We start from the raw sequence: 25,517 nt of genomic DNA on the forward strand, positions 1-25,517 counted from the left end.
GTACACAACACGTGCAGCACATGACTCCCAGCGATGGTTTTTTTAACCCAGATCTGTTTTTTTAACCTCTCCTGGGTTTACGTCTCGGACAAATTAACGGCTGGACTCGCGGCCGGTCTCACGGCCAATTTCCAAATTCAATGATCAAGGAATATCGCTCAAACTAAAGAACTTCATTCAATGAAACTTGCTACACGTATTCATTAGGACTTAACGATAATGTATTGCTCGTGAAACTTGTTTGGATTTTACCATCGTTTGTTTTTGCCATTGTTATATGGCAATACGGGCTGAAATTCACAGTGATCAAATAATTTCTTCCAAACTACTGAACAGATTCGGACGAAATTTTGAATTTACAGTCCTAACTACCGAACGGTTATGTTTAGCTCGCGAAAAATTTTTCGATCGTTCCTTGGTTCGCGAGTTTTTTTTTTTCATCTTCATTCGTGATTTAAACAGCAATACGTGCATAAATTCGCAGTAATCAAGAAATTTTTTCTAAACTTCTGAGCAGATTTGAACGAAACTTAGTATTTACATACCTAACCTCAGCAACGGTGATGTTTACAATTTTTTCGTTTTGCCTTCGTTTGCGAGTTATACGGCTATACGTATAAGGCTCTTGGTTAAACCGGCCGGTAGAAAAGCTTGTCGTTCCTCCTATATCTGTATAACTCGCGAACGAAAGCAAAATAGAAAAATTGTCACGAGCTAAACATCATCGTTGAGAGGTTAGGTATTTATTTACAAAGTTTATTTGAAATCTGTTTGTAGTTTAGAAGAAATTTCTTGATCGCCGCGAATGGAAGTGACAAATTACCCGGGAATACGGGCCGAATATAAGGAAGTGTGGAATCAAGAATGAGGGTGAAATGAAAAAAAAACTCGCAAACGAAGGTAAAATTAAAAAACTTTATAAGCTAAAAAATCACCGTTTGGTAGTTAGGAATGTATATTCAAAATTTCGTTCAAATCTGTTTAATAGTTGGGCAGAAATTCTCTGATCACTGCGAATTTCGGCCTGTTTCGCAATGAACGCGTAACTCACTAATTAAGGTAAAATAGAAAAAATACGAGCTAAACAAAACCGTTAGGTTCTGATGAGCACATGTTCCAAGTTTCATTGAGCTGCGTTCATCAGTTTGGGAGATATTACTTGATAATTGAATTTGGAAATTGGTCGTGCGACCGGCCACGAGTCCGGCCGTAAATTCGCCTGCGACGTCCTTGGCTTCTTGTGCTGAAACAGTTAGCTTAAAAACATATTGGTTCACTAAATGGGATTCTATTTGTGAAATGCACATTTGTGTTTAACCTCTATCTTTTAAAATTGCAGCGTACTAAATTTCAAGAAAGTCGTATGTCTGTGGGGGGCGCTAGAAATTCAGTAGGGAGCAAAGGGGGCGCCAGCCTGAAAAAGTTTGGAAACCACTGTTCTAGTGTTTACTAATGAGGAATCAATGTTTGATGAGCTTCGTCTGGAGGCTCCGTTTGGCAAAAGTCAATAAATAATTGTTTTTCAGTATTAGGTGCTGAACAGAAAAGACGCCTCGAATGCGTAAACGTTTGAACTCTGCGAAAGGTAACCATGTTAAATTCCGTAGAGCTGTGAGTGCTCTCAGTGATTTTCAAGTAGGTAGCCGACAACCGTATGAGATTACGCAACCATGCGCAGTGGCGTGCCACAAGGAAACGATCATGGGCCTGTTCTGTTCGTTGATTTGACGAGTATTAACGATCTCCCAGTTGTGTCAAGCGTGTGCTCCATCTATGCCGATGAACCAAAAGTTACAATACAGTTAAGAATGCGTCAAATAAAGTGCAATTGCAAGGTGATCTTGATAGTTTAGTTTACTGGTCTGATACGTCGCAGCTGCGTTTTAAAGCTAAGTGTGGAATACTTCAACTCGCTAAGAACAATGAACAGTTAGATTACAGTATGAGAAAAAATTGTTGCACCGAGAGGGGAATAATTGAGAAGTCTAGCGTAAAAAAATATTTAACAGTTTATGTCGACAAGTTGCTGTAATTTTCTATGCGTATTGAAACGCAAGCTAGTAAATCCAATAAACTTCTTGGACTGATTGGCAGAACAGGCCCAAGATCACTTCTTTGGGCACGCTCTGCGCACGGCTGCCAGCAGACGCTCCTACGAGTTCCTAGATGCAGAAGCGATGAAGCTCTTGTTGGTCGCTGTCGTGCGCCCGAACGTTTGGAAACGTAGTGTGTTCGCCGATCTTGGAAGGACAAAAATTTAGTCGAGAGTGTTCAAAGACGTGCAACAATGATAATTCTAGGCTTGAAAGGCGAGTCGTATGAAGAAATATTATGAAGCTACCAAGCCTCTGTTATCGACTTCTGGCCCCTGGGTGGTGACTTCATTGAACTATACAAGTATACTCGTGGATTATGTAAGGTCCCAGTAGGATTACTAGAATTTGACACAAGAAATAGTATCAGGGCCACGGCTATGAAATAAAAAACTGGACTGCAACTTATCCACGCGACACCATATCTTCTTGCTTCGAACCACCGACATGTGGAATAGCCTCCCTGAGTACATCGTTGACGCTCCGAGTATGAACGCGTTCAAGAATAGACTAGATAAAGTTATAAATAAATTTATGTTCAGACTTGACATGCCTAGAACCATTCAAACCTGGTAGAAGTCTAGAAGCTATTTCAAGCTTACGTCAGTTTGAAAAAATCCGCTCAAAGGACCTGCTTTTAGTTCTCCTGTGATCAAGTCACTAGAAGTACAAGAATCGGCGACAGGCCACACTACCCTGTTCTTCAGCGCCGATATCACTGATATATGATATGATACGAGGTACAAATAAAATTTCTTCCAACCGCATTTTTGGAAGCTGGTGAGAACGAAAAAAGAATATAGTTTTTTGGCCACAATGGATATAATCAACTTTGCCTCGAATGAATTAGCATGTTCTGTTGCCGTTCTTATAAAATTTCGAACATGGTCATACCTTCTACCACGATGTCAGCGAAAACGCATATTGTGGCAGGCGTCAACAAGCTATGAGCTCTGATGCTGCATATTATCAACAACATATGCGTTTCATCAAAGTCTAATAAGCCGATAATTATTAGAATTTATAATATAAATTCCTAATGATGCTCAAATTCCTTATACAAACGAAAAATCATCTGAAAAGCCATGAAGAATAGCAAATTTTTATAACCATGAATTCGAAAAATTATATTTGATCTCATTGTTACATTATATAAAAGGTTTATGAACAAAAAGTATCCATTAACTTTTATTTCACATGAACTTTGGCGAGCAACATTCTCTCATTGACCATAGTTTTCCGTTGAATAGCAGTCTATGGCCCGTTGCATTTCCTTCCTCATCCTCAAGCGGACATAAATTAAATTTGTACCACTTATACGCTGTATAACTGTATTTATTGAATACAAGGCTTTTGATTTCTTCAATGTTTAACATCATGCTTTAAAGCATATTTTGATTCATTCATAATAATTGAATTGATTTACGACGCCTGGTGAGTTGATATTAGTTTTTACCAAACGAACCCAAAATGAATCACAGAATGTTTAAGAACCATGTGACTGGTGTTTATTCAAGTTTATTCGCAAAGCCTCTGCTGAGACATTTACATCGCGTTAGATAAAAAAAAATTCAGCATTTACTTTTCGATTTTCAATTTACAATGACTAAGCTTTTCGCAAAATGTATTTTGTTAGGACATGCCGGTTCTTCTTCCTTTTTGACGAAAGTCCTCCTATCGGATTTTATTGTGAAATCTATGCATGTTAGATTCTTGTGTCCTGACCTAATAAAACTCTAAAATCTGGATTGGGATCACTTGATGAATCGTCAAACCTAATTTTTTTTCTGCCATACGGTGAGTCTATTCTATTGCATACTGACTTCCGCTAACCTTAGGCCTAGTATAACTGCATAAGCATACACTTATTCATGTGCCCGTTATGTCCCGTGTGTCCATTACTTATATTATTTGATATTTAATTTTAAGTATTCATTGATAGCTACCGTCAAACGGGGTAATAAGAAACGATTTTGAGCTATTTTTGTTATTAACTTCTTACCATAAATAATTTTGTAAACGAGTTAAGGCTTGTTTTAAAGGTCTTTGCAAGGCCTATTCATCCACTGCATTGTGGTAAAGCAGCAATTTTTTTTTAGACTTTTCCTCAAGTTCATTTTTGAGTCCTACAAGTGGACTAGAAAGTACCTAGCCTATCTTGGATACCAGCATTTTCATACATATAAGAATTTGATTAAAATATTGAGTAGATGAGGAAATTAGAAATGAACTGATTCCAAAAAATCTCTGGTTTGCCACTAGGGTAAACGTGGTATATTCCGACATTGTGGGTAATTCCACCACTTCTCAACTTTTTTCCTTCATATTAGGCTTTTTCTTAGTTCCATGCATTCGTTGCTGGTTGAAATAGTGACATCATACTTTTGCGCGCCATGCTATTGCCAAAGCACTAAGTCTGGATCGTCTGGCGGGAAAATGTTGAGATCCAAAGAGAGACAGTCACAGTGCGCGCTAGTCTGGAAAAGTCCTATTTTTGTCTGAAATATCGCAGCTCTAATATCATATAATTTCAGTAGGTATGAAATCTCAAAAAATTCAGTCGCGGCTCGCCAAGTTGATATATTCCATACTAGAGTGCGCGTCACCCAGTGAGAACATTGAAAAACTAGTACTAGTATTGAAAAAAACTAGTATTGAAAGTTGAAAGTTGACCTTGCTCTACCAAATAGTGATACCTAAACTGTTTGTGTACCTAGAAAGAATAGGGTAAACGCGGTATATTCATTCTGACATCGTGGGTAATTCTGACACCTATCTAGTTTTTCCTTTATATTAAGCTTTGTCTTAGTTCCACGCATTTGTTGATGGTTGAAATAGTGATGTCATACCTTTGCGCGCCAAACTATTGCCAGAACACTAGGTTTGGGCCATCTGGCGGGAAAATGTTAAGATCCAAAGAGAGACAGTGCATGCTACCCAGTGAGATCATCGAAAAATGTGTCAAAATTGATAGTTGACCTTGCTCTACCAAATATTGATAAACTGTTTGTGTAGAAAGAATATTATGGTTTGAGACTTTTATATTCATCTGTGAGACCGTGAATAGGTATATTAGGAATCCTTTAAGTACATTTCTATTTGCTGATTTCAAGTGGTAAATAAATTAATAGATGATAAAGTTAAGAAACGGATTTAGACACATAAAAACTAATTCCGACACAACTTGAATTGGACACACACAGCTCGTTCCAAGCTGTGTGCAAAAATTAAAATTTTCCTAATTAAAAGCTTAATAGCTGTTAATTAAAAGCCTAATTAAGTACAGCAATCCCTTGATTAGCACGGTTTTGAATACCGCGGTTTTGATTAATGCGGAAAAAAAATTTGCGACCTACCCTTAATCTACGCGGTGCCAGTTTTGATTAGCGCGACTTTTTTTTTCACAACGCATCATTTTCCCTCCTCTAGCCAGAGGTGTTACGTTCGTAATGAAAGTGTTACTTTTTGCTTATTAGATCATATGTTGTTACTTATGTTATGACTTTTGGAAAAATTCGCCATATGTTGTTACTTTATGAATTTCAGTCAATAATTCTTTAAATAAGGTCCCGTTCCGTAGGCACTCGTGCTGACTACAGAGTCGGTTTAACCACGCCTTGTCTCGTTCATAACTTGAATGATCGAGTTCGGTAACGTTCGCCGTTAAGTGCGCCATGCCGGTGCTCTAGCCCTTTAAGCCCTGGTGTGACGAATTCGTCGCACAGAAAATAAAAGCTTCTACCGAGAGTAATTACATGTTTGGAGTCTAGCCGCGAGTGTGACGGTAGAGTCACATGTTGTGTACTCGTTCGAACGACGTTCGATGGAGTAGGCGCGTCGCTACTGCCAGTTTAACACAAAGACTGCGCGTGATCTGAGAAGTAATTAGATTGTTTTTTTACTTTCGAAACATAATTCAGTGCATAAAGGGCTAGTTACTTGTTACCCTTCAACTGGTCAAGATCGCTGCCATATCTACTGCTCACTTTTATCAAACTACATAATTTTCCTTTCCTTTGCTATTTTTGAGGATTCATTATAATTATTCCCATATATTCTTAAGTTTGATTAGCGCGGTTTTGCTTAACACGGTAAAACTTGGGGATTTATTAACCGCGTTAATCAAGGGATTGCTGTAGTGTTCAATATTCAATAGTGTTCTAATTCAAAGCTGTGTCGTATTCCAATACTGCTCACACAGCGATCGGAATTCGAACACAAGGATGTTGGAATTATGTATTAGTAGAGTTTGAAGCGCAGCCGGAATTCGTCTCACAACGTGCCGAATTTAGTCACACACAGCGTCGGAATATAGGGATTTGGTAGGTTTGCATTCTAAACACTTTTAAATAAATATGGCAACAGTTTGCGACTTTTCATTGTTGCTGGCTCGTAGTGCGGTGTTTTGAGAGTCACGTAAAGCAAACAGAACTTGAGTAACGCATGGTTATTTTTTATAATTTTTCATTTCCCGATGCGTCCTTAATGTGTCGGAATATACCGCTTTTACCCTATTATGGTTTGAGACTTTTAAATACGTCGGTGAATATATTGGGAATCCTTTAACCCTTTCACAGGTAAGTTACCATATATGATCACTTGAAATCACGTCACAAAAAGCCTTACCACGGCTTCCTGTTTGTTTTTGAGGCATCCTTATAACTCCTCAGTCAATCCCTAATTATCTGACCATCGTTCTATCTATAGCATCACCAGCTGCAAAGTCCACAACTTGAAATATGAGCATTTAAATGAAGGTTTTGACTTGGACAATGGAATTGATGCTCTTTCCGCATTTTCTTCAAAAGGTGGAAGTATCAATTTATATATTTATTTATTTTGGCAACTTGATTAAATTTAATCAAATTAAATTTTTATGTTTCTAATTTTTCATTTGCGTAAACTGAATTTTAATTATAAAGAAAAATTTTGTGTACTGATTGCATTTATTTAATTCTTCAAGTGCGATTTAAACCTTCAATAGGCAAAATTTGCAAAAATTCATAGAAATAAATATATTGTACGTATAATACTTCTTACTTCCTTGAAATGGTTGCTGAAATTTTAATTTCTGGATATTTCAATGCTTGCCCGCTAAAGGGTTAAGTATACAGCAATCCCTTGATTAGCACGGTTTTGAATACCGCGGTTTTGATTAATGCAGAAAAAAATTTGCGACCTACCCTTAATCTACGCGGTGCCAGTTTTGATTAGCGCGACTTTTTTTCACAACGCATCATTTTCCCGCCTCTAGCCAGAGGTGTTACGTTCGTAACAAAAGTGTTCTTTTTGCTTATTAATTCTTATGTTGTTACTTTTGTTACGACTTGTGGAAAAATTTGGCAAATGTTGTTACTTTATGAATTTCAGCTAATAATTCTTTAAATAAGGTCCCGCTCCATAGGCACTCGTGCTGACTACAGAGTCGGTTTAACCGCGCCTTGTCTCGTTCATAACTCGAATGGTCGAGTTCGGCAATGTTCGCCGGTAAGTGCGCCATGCTGGTGCTCTAGTTACTCATTAGCCTTCAACTGGTCAAGATCGCTGCCATATCTACTGCTCATTTTTATCAAACTACATAATTTTCCTTGATAAATTACCGTCATAATTATGGACAAAAAGGGAATGCTTGAACGTAAAAATAACACTTTAGAGACTAAGCTTGAAATAATTAAGCGTTTTGATAATGGTGAAATGAAAACGAAGATTGGTGAAGACCTAGGGTTTCCCGAGTCAACAATACGCACGGGAAACAATACGTTAATTCATTCGCATTTCTTTTATTTATTTCCCCTATTATTTAGAAAAAAAATATGATGAATTTTAGTGGAAAAAAAATTATTATGTAACTTTGCTATTTTTGAGGATTCATTATAATTATTCCCATATATTCTCAAGTTTGATTAGCGCGGTTTTGCTCAACATGGTAAAACTTGAGGATTTATTAACCGCGTTAATCAAGGGATTGCTGTACTTGTATTTGCTGATTTCAAGTGGTAAAAAAATTAATAGATGATTAAGTTAAGAGACAGTTTTAGACACATGAAAACTAATTCCGACACAGCTTGGCATTAGACACACACAGCTCGTTCCGAGCTGTGTCCAAATATTAAAATTTTCTATTAAAAGCTTAATAGCTTTTAATTAGAAGCTTAATTGAAAAATTAAAATTTTTTAATTAAGCTTGTTCCGAGCTGTGTCGTATTCTGATACAGCTCACACAGGGCATTGGAATTCCAACACAGGGCGCCGACATTACAAATTGATAGTTTGAAGTGCTGCCAGAATTAGTCTCGCAGTATCTAAAGGCTTTTAAATTAATATGGCAACAGTTTGTGACATTTCATCGTTGCTGGCGCGTAGTGTGGTGTTTTGAGAGTGACGTAAACCAATCAGAACTCGAGTTGCGCATACGGTGATATTTTTATAGATGTTCATTTCTTGCTACGTCCTTAATGTGTCGGAATATACCGCGTTTACCCTAAGTTCAGTAAGTATGAATTATTGCAACTCATGTATTTTTGTTTGATTGAAAATATCATGAATTGCCTTTGCTAACATGTCATTTCATGAAATTTTCAACTTTCACAAGCTGCATTACTTCAACGCTTGATGCTTCACCAAAATATCCTGCAAAACATATTGTAAATGCACCATATTCTGACATTGTGGGTAATTCCGACACCCCTCAACTTTTTCCTTTATATTAAGCTTGGTCTATGTTCCATGCATGCGTAGATGGTCATCATGGATGAAATAGTGACATCATACTATTGCGCGCAAGATTTCCACAAAATGCTAGGTCTAGCAGAAAATGTTAAGATCTGCAGAGCGACAGTCCAAGTCAGCTAGCGAGAACATCAAAACGCGTATGAAAGTTGATAGTTGACTGACCTTGCTTTACTAAATAGTGATAAGCTGTTTGTGTAGAAAGAATATTATAGTTTGAGACTTTTAAATAAGTCTGTGATTCACTGACTTATTTAAAAGTCTCAAACCATAATATTCTTTCTACACAAACAGTTTATCACTATTTAGTAAAGCAAGGTCAACTATCAACTTTCATACGCGTTTCAATGTTCTCACTAGTCACTAGTTGACTTGGACTTTCTCTCTGCGGATCGTAACATTTTTCCGCAAGACCTAGTGTTTTGCGGAAATCTGGTGCGCAATAGTATGACATCACTATTTCAACCATCTATGAATGCATGGAACTACGACCAAGCTTAATATAAAGGAAAAAGTTGAGGGGTGTTGGAATTACCCACAGTGACAGAATATGGTGCGTTTGCCCTACGAATTACGATTTTGAATCGCTGTCAGAATTAGTCTCACAATATGCCGCATTTAGTCACACACAGTGTCAGAATTCAGTGATTTTGTAGATTTGAATTCTAAATGCTTTTAAATAAATATGGCAACAGTTTGTGACGTTTCATTATTGCTGGCGCATAGTGCGGTATCAAATGATATCATAGTGTGGTATCAATATCAAATGAACATGGTCTACACATATTTACAAAATGACTGGAAATTAAGATTTGCAGTTAGCAAAATAAAATCCAAAAATCACTAATAAGGGAAGAGCACCGGCCTGGTTAAGGTGAACTCAACATTACCATGCCAGCTGTAAAAATAGAGGAAATTAATAAAATAAAGGATGTATAACTTGAGAAGCTGTAATTGAAATGATTGATTAGTAATCAAGCATTGCAGGGTAAAGTAAAGGCAAGGGAATTATCAGTTAACCTTAACAAAGCAAGCAAGGGATATAGTCATGATTAAATGGAATCAAAACAATTTAAGTAAAACCAAAGAACCAAAAGGGTTTGCAAGGTGAACACAGTTGAGAATGCAATGATGGACTATTAAGTAAGTAAAGTTGACTGGTTGTTTAAAATAGGGATCATGAGAAAATGCAGTAGTATTGAATGCAATGAATCAAAGAATCATAGTAAATCAAGAACCAATGCCTTATTTACAAAAACACAAATTAATTAAAATGCAGACATAACAACATACATACAAGGGTGAACATTCACTAACCAGCATGGCTAAGCATGAGTGTTCAGGACAGTCAGACTGCTCTGTTACACAGCTGAGAGTCTGTAATCTATTTATAGCCATTTATTTCTTGCTACGCCCTTGAGTTGATGGAATATGGTGTGTTTACCCTAGTGGCAACCAGAGATGTTTTAGAATCAGTTAATTTTTAATTTCCTAATTACCATAAAATAGGGTTACTTTGACTCCCAGGGTAACTTTGACCAATTTTTGTTTTTTAACAAAAACCCCCAAAACTCAAAAACTATTTGACATAGAAAAATTTTGTTGATGGCCATTAAAGGCCTAATACTGAGGCTACGTAACACAATAGAAAGATTTTAAAAGTTTGCATATCTAATAGGTTAAAAAATTAAAAATGTGACCCACAAAAGAGAGCTATTATTTAAAGCCTGTCTGAGTACCCCCCTCCAATTTTTTTATTTTTTGGTAAAATACAGCAATCCCTTGATTAGCACGGTTTTGAATACCGCGGTTTTGATTAACGCGGAAAAAATATTTGCGACCTACCCTTAATCTACACGGTGCCAGTTTTGATTAGCGCGACTTTTTTTTCACAACGCATCATTTTCCCGCCTCTAGCCAGAGGTGTTACGTTCGTAACAAAAGTGTTACTTTTTGCTTATTAGATCTTATGTCTGTCTCTTATACACATCTAGATGTGTATAAGAGACAGGCCTAATACTGAGGCTACATAACACAATAGAAAGATTTAAAAAGTTTGCATATCTAATAGGTTAAAAAATTAAAAATGTGACCCACGAAAAAAAGCTATTATTTAAAGCCTGTCAGAGTACCCCCTCCAATTTTTTTATTTTTTGGTTAAATAACTCCAGGTTTTGATGCATTGTAGTAGAACTCTTCTAGTTACATATGCAAAAGACAAATTTTAGGAAAGTGTCATAGTTTGCAAATGGGGGGCGCCGCCCCCCAATGGGGTAACTTTGACCACCTAATGGCAGTCATGACGGGGTAACATTGACCGGTTTGGAAATTAAGTTAGAATTACCATATGTAAGACCTGTCTCTTATACACATCTAGATGTGTATAAGAGACAGGTCTAAGATACCCCAAGAGCTGGGGTAACAAAGACCATCACTTTTTTTGAAATTACATCAAAACTATGAGAGGCAGGAGCCAGCAATTTATGGTGAGTAAAGCTAGAGTATAGACCTGTATTTTGCATGTTTCAATTTAAGTTTAACTTATCAAGTAAAAAAAATGGCATCATTTTGAAAAAAAAATGGCATCATTTTGAAAAAAAAAATGTGGTCAAAGTTACCCCATTTTATGGTACTCAAGATTTAAGCCAATATCTTAATGCATCTATTTAAGCCAATCTATTACATACATCTATTTAAGCCAATATGTATGATAATACATATGATATTGGCCTTTTAAGTATTCATGATACGTTCTGGCAAAGTATTCATGATACTTTGCCAGTCTACTTATAAGACTCAAAATTGAATGTGAGGAAGAGTCTTAAAAAAACTCTGCTTTGCCACTATGCTGCAGAACGTAAAAGCAACAATTCAACCCAAAACGTTTCCTTGAAGATTGTGTAGTTGCGGCCACGCCAAAGCGGTGAGCACTGCACTGCAGTGATGACAGACAAATGCCAGTGTTGCTATACAATTGGACTGCTTTTAGGGTAAAATTATATATATGGGGTAACACTGTGCACTAACACGTGAACGCAACTTAGTAAATAAGTCACGGCTTGAAGAAATGGAATCACAGCTCAGAGAAATGGAATCCAGGCAGGCAAACCCATAAAACCACAGCTCAAAAAATCCAGTCACGGCTTGCCAAGTAGATATATTCCATGCCTGATTTGATTTTGAGGCATGCAGACTGCAGAGTGCACTCAGTGTACTCATAACTCATCCATTACTAACAGTACTGCAAAGTTCTCCCCTTCCTTGGTAGATTATGTTAACTATTGATCAATGTAGAATTGTAGATGTAGAATAAATGACATTTTCTGTGACTTGTACTTGTTTTTTCTTTGTTGAAAAATTACCATATGCATATCCATACATTACTGTATTATTGATGTAATATTACTGTATCCATGGACATGCCATTGAGCAGGGCTGGAAAAGTCCTACCTTAGCAGAAGTGCTTATTCAAAATACTATTGCCTTTCAACATTTTTTTGGGGGGATTTTTATAACTATTAAATGTATGATTTCTTAACTTACTTTATGCTACATAAATAGGACAAATGTTGAAGTTTATGGCACTATTTTTAGTTTTTCAATATTTCAATTAGTTTCACGCCTATAACATTTTTAAATTTTACACCATGGCAAACGACTCTTGATTTACCCTGCCTGTCCCTTGTAACCCCATTTGACAGTATATATGTGGCTGACACCCCACTTACCTAGCAAGAATATTGTTGATGAGGCAAAGGGCAGCTTTAAGGTGGCCAGTGAATACTGAATAGCCAGCAGTTGGCTAGCACCAACATGCTCTGGCCAAATGCTGACCACTCATGCTCAGGGGAGAGACAGAAACTGCTTGACAGCATCTGGCAAGTAATTTATGAACTTCCACTTCTTTCATAAACCACTGGGTATGACTTGGACTCTACCCATACACAAAACTTGAAGCAAAAATTGTGGATTAATCTATGTAATTTTCACTACTTATTTTGGTTTTTATATATATATATCCAGCATAAAAAAATTTATTCCGAATCCCAAGGTACACCAATTGCTGGAGTATAAATTATAAATCACATGTGCATCACAAAAGAAAATAATTTTTTATTGTCCCGCACTTATCAAACATTGGTTAGCAAAATTAACCTCCTTTAGGTTGTTGTATTATTAAGTTGAAATCATTTATCTTGATGCTATTCTGTGCTAATAAATAGCTGGGATAGCATTCAAATTTTTAGACCAATATCTTATTTGCAAATGGAGTTACAGCAACTGAACCTAGTGTAAAACTCCCATAAGTGAGGAGTTTAGACTTTAGAGCATTGAGCTATACCAAGCAATGTAAGCCTCATGGCAGCAGTACGCTATTTATTGATCAAATGTAGTACAATCAGTGTTGTAAGTAGTAAGGCTACAGTATACTTGAATGATAAGAACTTGATGATCTCTATGTGACTAATCCAGCTACTTATTGCTGAGAAATTCAATCTTCTAAGTTCTGGAGACTTAACTAGGAATTAATTAAGCAGCATAAGTGCTTAGTTCAGGTTAGCAAAGTTTATACTTGTAAACAGATGCTTCATTATATCAGCTATACAAGTAGACATTGTAGACTATTCAAACAATGAAGAGACTGGAGCGTATTCTGTTGTTATGGTAAATTTGAATACACTATTGATAATGCTACCTCTTATTGCAGGAGACGGACAACATGGAGGACCATGAGGAGCAGAACAAGAAATGTGTTGTATGCGAGAACTGCAACGTGGGAGAGGTGCTGATAAAGATGCCCCTTGGAGACAGAGTCAGTGAGTACTCCAAGACTCCCCTGACGGATCTTCTTAGTGAGATTCTTAATGAGTCTATAACTCCTGAAACCATGTTGTGCAGTCAATGTCTACTTGTTCTAAATAAAAAGGACAAGCTCATGCTTTTGGAGAGGGAGTCTCCTGGACAGAAACCTAAAAGAGGCGGCAGAGGCAGACAAGGAAGTAGAGGTGGAAGAGGTGCATGTAAAGTTCCGGGAGCAATGTCTGCAAATCGAGGGTCTCGAGGACGAGGTCGGGGAAGAGGAAGAGGAAGAGGTCGCAAGCTTTCATCTTCCACAGATGTTGATGCTCTTCCAATGAAGAAATTCAAAAGTGACCAGCTATTCAGTGATAATGAAATTTTTGTTAAGACTGCCTCAAGTGATGAAATACCGTGCATCACAACAATTAAGGAAGAAATTTCATCTGATTGTGAGGCTGAGGCAGCAGAAATCTGCATACATTCTGATGCACTTTCTGAAAACCCCAATCATGTCGAGCCAGAGGCAATTAATGATTTTATTTCTACCCTACCGTCGGAACCATTAAATTATGAATTAATCAAGTCGGAAATCTTGGTTGATGGAAACGAGAGCGTAGTACCTGTGCGATGTATTGACGAAAATGAAGTGGCTGAGCCACGAGCTGTACATGTTGTCTGTAGCACTGAAGAATCGTTTCCTACATCTAGCCTTGCCTCCATCTCTTCTGATGACAATGATGATAGCTTCTTGGACAGGTCGTTGTTAGTATCAAATGCATCTGATGCGTACCCACATAGCATTTCTGTTGTTGATGGTTCTACTCCCATCCAGAATGGAACCGACTCAGTAACTGTTGAAATAAATGGTCAACAAATGTTGGATCATGGCTTCAATATGGAAACTGAACGCTGCATTGAATCTGAAATTACCAATACTGTTTTAGAAGTACCAAGCTTTCATAACGAGCCATCAATCTCTACAATCAAAGAAGAAATTATCACTGTGATTGGAGAAAATGGCTCTGAATTATTGGGCAATCCAACTGACGAGCTCCCTGACAGTGATGTGAACTTTTCCTCAGGCTCAATTTTTTCTTGCAATCTTTGTTCCAGTAGCTTTACGACTGCAGAAGCCATGCGCCAGCATCACGTAAAAGTTCACAACAAATTGCGCCGTGTTCAATGCAACCATTGCTCTTTCTTCTCTTCTGAGTTCACTGTTGTTGAGGACCACATGAAAAATGTACATCAAGTTCCTTGTCAACATTTCTGCAAATTCTGTGATGCTGCTTTCATATTGATGGAACTTTACAAGAACCACATCAAAGTTGTGCATAAAGCAAAGCCTAAAATTTATGATAAAATTGCCTCTTACCACCCTCGAAAACGAAGATTCGTGTGTCCGATCTGCAAAGATTCTTTTATTAGCGAAAAAGAGTTGTCTCTTCACAACAAGATGATTCATGGCGGCCAGAAATATCAGTGTGAGTCATGTAGTTTCAAGTGTACAAGTCTTAAAACACTGTCTCGCCATGACGCTGCTGTCCATAAGAAGAGCAACATGCTTTTTCATGCGTGCACCGAGTGTAAAATGGAGTTTGGTAGTGAAATCTTATTGGAGCAACATTGCATTGATGCGCATGATTGTGAGAAAACTCAACGCTGTAATTTTTGTGGTGACGTTTTCGCGACATCATCTATGCTTAAATTTCACAAAAAACAGCACAACCCATTCTGTTGTCCTTTTTGTAATTTGGGCTTCAAAAAGCGAGAGAATATGAACACACATTTGATTAATGTACACAATAATGACTTGCCTAACCTGAAAACTCCCTCAGTTGATCTGGCAGTCCAATCTACCATTGTTTTTGCTGAAACCCCGTCTATAAACCCTGATATGTCAAGTTCTGTTGTGCTAGCTACAGACAATTTCAAAGTTCCATCAAAACCTGAGAAGAATGGACATGAAACCTCAAAAAAACAACGTAACACAACTAAGAAAAATCAGGTCCCCAAGCTAGATTCTCCAACTCGTCCATACGACCAAGATGTGGCTCGTGAATATCTGAAGACGCTGCGTGGTACAGCTTATAATGTGAAAGTAGAGTGCATATTTTGTTCTAAAGAAATCACTGCTGGGCATATTCGCGCGCACTTCAAGAGACACGCTGGAGAAGCACCCTACGCCTGTCAGTTCTGCGATAAGGTGGGCTGTCAGTCCACAAACATGCGCAAGCACATGCGTACAAAGCACCCTGAACTTTTCCACCTCGTAGGAACCAAAACGCCAAAGAAGAAGCCAGTGCAGTGCGAGTTTTGTGATCAAGTCTTTGTAGGTGTGGATGAATGTGAGACTCATTTATGGGAACATATGACCCAGAAGAATTATGAGTGTTCCCACTGCAAATCTAGATTTGGTTCAATGAATAATCTGAAGGAACACTTTAAAACTCATTACTTTCAAGAGCGCAAAGTATGTCCTCATTGCCAAAATAGAAAGTTCATAAATATTGGGTTTTACAATGAGCACTTGGAAAATTGCAAGAATCAGTGGAAATGCCCCATATGCTCGAATTGTTGCATGAATGAAAACTCCTATCGAAAGCACCTGAAATTTGTTCACGGTAGCGATGACAACGTAAAGTATGTGTGCCCTGAACCTGACTGTGGCCGAGAGTTTTTCGAAAAACATCGTTATGACGACCATTGTATTACACATGACACTGAAAGGCGCTTCCAGTGCCCTCAGTGCCCGAAGAAATTCAAACGAAGACGCCCCATGGTTGATCATATAAAGTACAAGCACGATGGTGCCAGGTGCTCTACTTGTGACATGGCCTTTGTTTCACTTGAAGAACTCATTCAGCATCGAAGCAGTTCTCACCTTTCTAGCTTTCATCATTGCCCTGAATGTGCTTTCATTTTTGTTAATGAATCGACGCTTCTTAATCACATCAAGTGTTGCCATCCCGATGACGAGATCTTTGACTTGCTGCAATGTCCCATTTGTGATGAATTGTCTGCCAATGATGCAGAGTTGAGCCAGCATATTATTTTACACAGGGAAGGGAAATACTGCTGTTCGGCCTACAATTGCTACCATTATTTTCTCACGGATGATGAATGTAGAGAGCATATATCAGCTTTCCACTCTGACTTTGATTACAGCTGTGTTTACTGTCAGTCAGATTTACATTGTGAGAGTGCCTTGCAAAAACACTACATAGAATTTCACGGAAAAGAGCTAAAATGCAAACTTTGTCTTATGTCCTTCTACAAAGATGAACATTTAGAGCGCCACATGTCTCACCATTCTGAAGAGGCCAGATATTTGTGTGACGCCTGTGATTTCTCGTGCACGAACCGTTCATGGCTCGTGTCTCATATCAAGATGGCGCATAATGTATCTTCGTCTGACCTTAAGGGTTGCGTCATGAAACAGCGTGTGTTTGGATGCTCTCTTTGCGATAACCTCACCATAACTGAAGAAGAAACGCTTGAGCACCTGCTCACTCACGGCGAAGGAGAAGCTCAGCTACTACAGCTTGTGGTCCCAACCAAGCTAGAAGCAGACTCTATGCTGACAAACTGCCCGGTTTGTGATGTCCCGTGGCCGGATCGGGCCGCCATAGCTGATCATCTTACGAATTCGAAGGTTTGTGCTGACCAACTGGCTTTGGGCCAAGAAGAGGAAGAAACGCATGAGGGTGGAGAGAAAACAAATGCATCGGAAGAGCTGCAATATGTACTTGTTGACGATGATTCGGAAGGCAATGTGTTATTGGCCTTAAACGACTCAATGCTGGTTTCAGATGAAAGCGGCAAAAGCAACGGGGCTGTTGTGGAAGTCAATGGCGAGAAGTATGTGCTTTTTCAGACCAACGACGAACAATCTAAAACTTCGGGTGACATTGATGATCAACAGGAAATGGGTGAACAGCATTTAGTTACTGATGAGCATGCGATTGATAACGGCCAGCCCTTCAGTATGATTTTGGACTCGGCATCTCAATCTGACGAGAGGAGCTTGTCCGCCATTGTTGACGAACAACAGCTCGTTTCGTTAATTAATAGTTCAAAGCAAGTTATTTTCGCTCACGAATTGTAGATTGCAGATTCCAAGTTTATTTTACTCGAGAAGCCGTTTCTGCCAATGATTTGTGTATTATATTTCTTCCTGTTAACAATTACTTCAAATTGTGAGCAAATTTAGTAAATATTTTCAATTTAAAAGTTGTTTGTTTATATTGGTACGCAAATTGCAGATGATAGGTTATCATACGAAGCATTTGATTTTCTAGACGTATATTTACATTATTAGATCAAATACATAACTAGTTTATGAACAATGAAGCATTTTGTGAGCATCTGGTCAGTTTCTCTATAATTTTACATCAGCTTGCGCTCCAAGCGCGACTGCTTGAAAGTACCTCACTGTTAACAATAACTGACATGCGTGAACGTACCCTGCCAAGTGGAAAATTTTACATTTAATAGGACGCGTACTGAATACTGCTAGTCCTCGAGGTCTATTCAGCAGTTGAATAAGTAACAACTGAGATTTTTGTTGCCGTTTACAGGTATCACAACAAGACCTCAACTATGCACAGCTCTCATATTTGTAGGTACATTTCTGCGGCGAGATTTATGAATTGAGAATTCCGGTACCAGAATTAAATGTCGGATCTTGACTCAAATGATTCAGTTTGTCGCCCATGCAAAATCAAAATTTCATTGTACAGCCAGTTATTACTGGTTAACCTTTCACCACGTTTAGAAACTGGCATGAGTAACGTCTGCCATCTGCTAATATGAATTTATTCGACACGAATTATTCAAGGCAATTTATTTGTGAAAAAAGCAACGGTCTACTCTCAGCAATGAAAAATTAAAAGGACTTCCTGATTGATGGATGAACGAACGATTGCTCAATGAAAACCACATATAAGGAGGTGAAAATATAACTCTTGAAAAGATTAAACTCATTCAGGAGCTGGGGGCTGCGGTGAGCCCTCCTTCCATGCCCGCACTTCTCCCTCGAACTGCAGGGGATCGATCGTCTGTTTGGGGCCGTGGGGAGGTGGTCCCCATAGTTCCTCCACCGCTTCATAGCTGAGGGTCTCTTTTTCCAGCAACGCCTCTGCCAGCTGTTGAAAAGCTCAACTTGTAACTCATTTCACTCCATAACCTACGTTATCTATGTTAAATACAGGACTCGTAAGTTCTTTCTTGCACACGACTTAGCCATTACAATTCTTTGCACATGTTAAATGTGTACGATTATTATTAACGTGTTATGAACATTATTTATAGTCGCTTCCATTTCTAGTAACAACTATTCATACCGGGCAATTGAACGCGCTCCGGTAATCTATTCCAGAACAGACGATGGCGATGCACCTCAGTTCAGCATGACGCAAATTTGTGTACAGTAATCCCTCTTCTATCGCTAGCGTTACGTTTCAGACCTCGGTTGCGATAGATGAAATCCGCGAGTGGGGAATCGATTGACTGTTAGTTTTTATTTATATATTTATATTGTGATTTTTCCAAACTTTATTATTTTTGAGGTGTTTAAAAACCCTTCCCACACTCTTTCTACCGATCGATTTTCGCATCTGTTTTAATCTGTGAATCGACTTCCTGAGTCAGCAAAGACCCGGGTATGATTCTTCTCATTAATGTTTCGTGAAAACCCCCGCTGCAATGAAGGCGAGGTATGTGAAGCGCAATATAGCGACGGATTACTATGCATCGCTTTAGTTAGGTACCTTCATAAGCTGATGGAAAAAATCTCACGATGTCCAAATTACATTTAAAGTTTCACTTGCCTAACTAAAATTACAGAAAGTAACCTGTCATTCTCCGCATCATTTTACAAACTACATTTGTTCAGTACCTACCATACCCACCAGTTTGAGTTTGTCCAAGTTTTGTGAGATTATTTCTTCTGTGGTCTTGTATGCCTTGAATATAAGTGCATTAGCCTCTCTGTCGATAAGGTTAGCTAGTTGGTTGGAATATGGACGGCGGCCGATTGAGCGCTCGTCCGTATCAGGGAACGATACTTGGCCCACCGCCGAGCTGAAGCCAAATTGCCGAATCTGCATTGTTATTAAGACACGATCAATACAGTGAAATAAACTTTGGCAGCGTAAGAAGTGATTTTGATTTATAAGTGTACATTTTTATCTTAAATACCACGCCTTGAAACAAGAAACTTGTTGAGGTCGAAACAAATCTTCAAGGCCAAATGGTGTAAGCAGCAGGTTATCAAAACAAAAGAACAAATTTAACCCTTTGTCTATGGGTACATTTACTGTCTTCAATGCTTCTCGTACACAATAGCTTGGGGCCGAGAGGTCTCTTCAGTGCACGAAGGGTTAAATTCTTCCTTCATGTCTAGTTCTCAAGCTTACCTGAGCGTACGCAAGCTTAGTCACTTTGTCGAGGTCGTTCTGAGCGCCAGTCGTGATCCTATTGAACATCAGCGATTCCGCCACACGCCCTCCCAACGCCATGCACATGCGCTCTATAAGCTGGCAAAACAGAAGAGGGATTTTTAGATGTTGAGGATATCTCAGTTAAGCATTAGGGAATGAGGCTCTAAAAAATACCTATGAAATCTTCAGAAGGCAATATAATATGTATCAAAAAAGATAGACGAGTCACAAATTCATCAACTGTCAAAGAGGAATGAAGACGGTTCTGGCAAGTGCAAACGACAAATGCAGATTAACATCAATCAACCACAATGAAAAGAGCAACAGGAGGAAAAAGCATATAAGATGAAAATGGTTTCATTTTACCTGTTCTTGTGTGTAGAGTTTCTGGTCCTTGGGTTGGTACTGAGCAAACCCTAGAGCGTGAGACGTGCGGGGTACGATGGTAACTTTTAGAAGGGCGTCCGTGTGCTCCAGTAGCCACCCCACCAGCGCGTGGCCGGCCTCGTGATAGGCAACCACGCGACGCTCCTCTGGACTCACCGTCTGGAAGTTCAATCGCGTTCAGGTATATGTATGTATTCATGAAGTTTTCTCAAAGTAGTCGATCGAAATGGCAGTAAAATTCAATTCAGGACACTTTCCCTTCAAATCAGTGCTTTTTCGGTGATCAGTTATAAATAATTAGGTTGTCGTGCTTTGATTATTAATACAACGAACAATTTTCAGTAAAGAAGAATAATTTTTTTTTATTTCATAAAAATTTGCTCACGGACGATTTCTTCTCAATTCCGCCGACGACGCGTTCGACTGCGTATTCCAGGTCTGAGCCTGACACCTTGTCGCGCGCGTGGCGTGCAGCGTACAAGGCCGCCTCATTCACCACATTCGCAAGCTCTGCTCCTGTTGGAGGATAATTACCAGTAGGATTATGTTTAATAACGCAGAGACTACTCGTACGATTGAACTTAGCTCCTGGAGTATCAACAATATCATTAATAGTACCAACTGGCTGGAGCAGAATCACTAGATGGTTTATATATGCTGAAAAAGCGAATTCTCATAAGAAGGCATATAAATGATTACAGTATTCATGAAACGACCTTCAGTGATCCTGCATTGTGCAGACATTTGAAAGTTTATCATACAATGGTAGTGCAGAAACAGATGCCAAAATTTTTCATGAGAAACTTTTCAGGTTTCGACTAACAATGCTAACTGTTCCAAGCGATCTAGAAACAAAACACTCGTTAATATGGCCTGACTTACCACTGAAACCCAGAGTTAAGGCGGCAAGGCGCTTTGAGTAATGTTGAGGTTCATAAGCCAGAACGATGCTTTTCATGTGGTGCTCCAAGATCTCTTGACGTTCCTCCTGAGTAGGCAAATCCAGCATGATATGTCGGTCAAAACGACCAGGGCGCAGCAATGCCTGCAAGGAAAAAAAAAATAAGTCAGTAATGTATTCAGGATTTGAAATTCGATCATAAAATCAAAAAATTTCTATCTGGTCCATAATAGTAAGACTACTGACAAAAGGATTCCGAGTTCAACTTCCGATCGGATCGCACTTTGGATTAATCCCTCGTATTCTAAAAGTCGCCGTCCAAAGAAAATTTTGAAGGAACCTTTACAAATTTAAATATTCAAAAGTGCTACTAATGATCTCGGCCAGCATTTACTATTATTGACTCATGGAAACACAGGTGCATGAACGCAGTGGTATCATAATATAACGAGCAGCGAGATGCAGGACAGTCAGCCAACACTTTATACTCACCTGACATGAACGTCTTGCAAGATTGATGCAACTTTTTTGCTTTAAAGAAAGTTTGCAACATAAATAAAGCTACAATTAACGAGACTCGAGAGCATTCCTCAGCACCGCGAGCCTCTACCAGGCTGTACTGACTCCAATGTAAACAACTTTTAGGTTAAATATTCGGCTGAGTATTTCATAAACTACGTATTGCTGTCATTTATATCGAGAAGCGCTAATATAATTTTTTTACATAGTGTTGCAACAATTATAACGATACTTTTTTTTACTTAGTGTTGCAACAATCATAACGAAGACAAAATTTTGTTGAATATTCCCATTCTTCAATTTCATGACGGCATAAACGTTTAAATAAATGCTTCTTTAAATATTGATTCTTCACTGGTCAGCACGCCATACATTTCCAAATCAACCTAATTGTTTTGAATAATGTTCAACGAAAATCAGTTAACAAATATGCAAAAGCATGAATTGCAAGAGCAAACGACAAACGCAGATTAGCATCACTCAATGTTAAGAAGCAGTTGAATATTAACATGAACGGAACTAATCTGACAAAGAGTGGCAAAAAAAGACAAATATTTTATTAGTTACCACCAATCGCTAGCTAGACATGTCAGCCAAAAAAAAAGGATGGTCCAATGCTTTTAAACAGCGCAGTGACAGACTTAGTTAAAATAGGTTAACTATTATATAATAACTATTATATAATAGGTTAACTATTTAGTTAAATAGTTAAAACAAGATCGAAGACTTTTGAAAATGACGTTAGGCGTGAGCTTAAGTATTACTATATCGTACAACAGCTTAGGCTTCTGGCACACTTAATGGCTCGCGGAGATAAGATACTCTTTAAAATAAACCAAGTAGACGTCCTCTTCCGCTCTAGAAAAAGGAAAGAGCGTTGAGGGAAATGAAGCTTCAGGATTCTCCAATAAAATGAACTCAGATTCATAAAATAACCAAAGTATTATCCTCGCAACACCTTGTCGAGCATGTCGAGTCTGTTGGTAGAGGCGAGGACCACAACGCCCTCCTTGGTACCAATCCCGTCCATCTCGACGAGCAGCTGGTTGAGGGTTTGCTCGCCCTCTGAAGAACCTTCGGATCCTCCACGAGTTCCGCTGCGTTTTCGGCCTATAGCGTCAATCTCGTCGATGTAAACAATACAGGGCGATCTTTTTTTCGCCTCCAGAAAAAGATCTCTGCTCACAAGAGACATCAACATCAGCATTGTTACGTTAAAGAATTTGAGTACCGCTAAGATAACTTAGACAATTTACATACCTATTGAAAAATTTCCGTACTGTTTTCTACGTAACAATGGCATCTTGCCAGAGATAATTATAACCAGTTAGCTATATCGTTAATGATGTTTAGTTTAGTTTAGTTTAGTTTAGTGGCCAAATGTTTACTAGCGCTTCAGCTATTTAGCTATCTCGCACCGAAAGTCAAGATGAGCATCACCATAGAGATGGAAGGTCTCAATTATTCATCACCCACAAGGGGCGGAAGGTCTCAGATGTCCAGCCCGCTGAAGCTGGCTCGAAAGAAGCAGCGTTAGCATCTCAAAGAGACGAAGTGACAAGGAGGGACAGGTGAAAAGCAACAGAAACGAAGACACTCGAACAACAGGTCGCTTACACGGGACGTCGGCGGCCCCACGAGAGAGACAGAGAAGGGAAATGTAAGGAATCCTACCTACATAATAACTTAACCCCACAACTGATACCTGCAGTCAGACACCGCTAGCTCAGCTGTGGGGCGCTCAGGAACAATCCCCCTAGGAGCGCGAAATCCCATAGGACTTTTGACGCGCACAGACACACGTCATAAGTCCCCCCTGAGGGGTATCGTTAATGAATAACAGCAATGCGTATGTTGGTTAGCTACATGTCAAGATACTAATTACTTAATCAGCCTATCATTTTAAAACACATGAGCGAGTAAATTTGCCGAGAAGGCGAATGCTACTCGACTTGGATGAATGCAGTCCTGTTTAACTAAATAAGAAAATTCATGCACAATATTTTACCAACTTGGACAAGAAACTTTTCTATTTACTTCATCATAGATACGATTTCCTCATAAAAAATAACCTTACCTATCCAGTAATATTGCATTTTGTCCATACAGTAATATTACAGAAATTAGATGAAAAAGTTTTTAACATTCTCATGTGTTTCAAGTTTAAACTACAACTGAATAGATATTGCAACCTCTGCTCCCTCATCACTCGTTACAAGCCAAAATCCATCCCAAAACTTGAAGAAAGTTCGCTACTCCTGCCTGCGCAGTCACCTGACTCTGGCAGCGCCGAGGCCGCCGATCATCTCAATAAACTCTGATCCGTTCATGGCGAGGAAGGGGACCTGACCTTCTGTTGCAACCGCCTTAGCGAGCAGCGTCTTGCCGCAACCTGGTGGCCCCAGCAGCAGAGCGCCTTTGGGCGACTGTGAAGTAGTATTAGATCAAAGCCGCTATCTACAAAAGTGAATGAGCATTTGACCATAGCCGATGAATGTTAAAGTGAAGCAGCATTAGATCATAGCCGCTGAGTATAAACCTAATGGAGCATTACATCACAGCTGGTAATATAAACGTGAAGTAGCCCGAGATTAAAATGAGTCATAAAAGATGGATGTAATATACACTCGTGTCAAACCGACACGCAAAACTCTATAATGCGAACCTCAATAAAAACTGGGTAACCGGACGTTTCCTATATCATAAATCCAACTACAATCTATATACAATAATCTATATTTTAAGCAAGTTTTGTTAAAGACCAGAGAATTATTTTTATTTATCCTATACGACTGGCAATAGCTGAGGCCCTCATCATTAAGGAGAGGACTACGGCTATCAACCTTCAAAGCACCGGCTTCGTCAGAACTTTGAGATTGTTTTCCCGAGTAGTTTTTGCGCTTGTAAAATCTTCCTGTATCATCACATCAACGAAATTTTAGCATTATTTGAATGGTATCCAATTTACTTGATTTCGTGCATATGTCAACCCATATTTCGTTACTCAATGCGTCTCTAACTTGAAAATTAATGTTGTACATTTGAAACGTCGTTCAATATTAAAAATGTCTATCGGTAATTTAATTTTCAATCTTCCAACACCTACGAAGAATTTGGTACGACTTATTAAAAAAACTAACAAGAAGCTAATAAATAAAACTAATTCTCTGGTCTTTAACAAAACTTGCTTAAAAGAAGAAATCCTGCCAGCTTACACTAATAATCTATATCTATATATACAATCTATATCTACAATAATCGACATTTTTATTTCACGTTCTTCATTCTTCATCAAGTGTTGATTTATTACGAACGTTCTTCTCACCTTCGCTCCCAACTGCCGGTACTTGAAACTTGCTTAAAAGAAGAAATCCTGCCAGCTTATACTAATAATCTATATCTATATATACAATCTATATCTATATATACAATCTATATCTATATATACAATCTATATCTATATATACAATCTATATCTACAATAATCGTCATTTTTATTTCACGTTCTTCATTCTTCATCAAGTGTTGATTTATTACACGCGTGGGGACTCGAAAAAAAGTTTCGAAGAAAACACTAAAACGAACCCCCGCCCCTAGTACAGAAATCGTAGATGGACTAGGACGAGGACTAATGCCCTCTTTTGC

The 25,517-nt window shown here is 38.5% G+C and overlaps 2 protein-coding genes across 3 annotated transcripts; one reads left to right on the forward strand and one right to left on the reverse strand.

Annotated features, from left to right (window-relative positions):
* The first annotated feature begins 3,494 nt into the window (after positions 1-3,494).
* LOC108677679 (zinc finger protein 729) lies at positions 3,495-17,855 on the forward strand. 2 transcript variants are annotated; one of them, XM_018165942.2, is made up of 2 exons: positions 3,495-3,527; positions 13,531-17,855. In XM_018165942.2, exon 2 carries the CDS (start codon positions 13,543-13,545, stop codon positions 17,728-17,730), a length of 4,188 nt encoding a protein of 1,395 aa, XP_018021431.1. In that variant the 5' UTR covers positions 3,495-3,527; positions 13,531-13,542; the 3' UTR covers positions 17,731-17,855. The 2 variants fall into 2 exon arrangements, with proteins under 2 accessions (XP_018021431.1, XP_018021439.1); XM_018165950.2 differs by lacking the exon at positions 3,495-3,527 and adding an exon at positions 3,637-3,890.
* Positions 17,856-17,910: 55 nt separating this feature from the next.
* Positions 17,911-24,310, reverse strand: LOC108677672 (paraplegin; the record flags this gene model as incomplete). The annotated part of the gene is made up of 8 exons (XM_018165931.2): positions 17,911-18,769; positions 19,535-19,726; positions 20,042-20,161; positions 20,432-20,611; positions 20,838-20,968; positions 21,335-21,497; positions 22,831-23,050; positions 24,147-24,310. Coding segments are annotated over 8 exons (1,335 nt in total), but the record flags the coding sequence as incomplete, so codon positions are not given.
* Between the last annotated feature and the right edge of the window lie 1,207 nt (positions 24,311-25,517).

The sequence above is a fragment of the Hyalella azteca genome, unplaced genomic scaffold, assembly GCF_000764305.2.
Source record: "Hyalella azteca isolate HAZT.00-mixed unplaced genomic scaffold, Hazt_2.0.2 contig5543, whole genome shotgun sequence".
NCBI lineage: Eukaryota > Metazoa > Arthropoda > Malacostraca > Amphipoda > Hyalellidae > Hyalella > Hyalella azteca.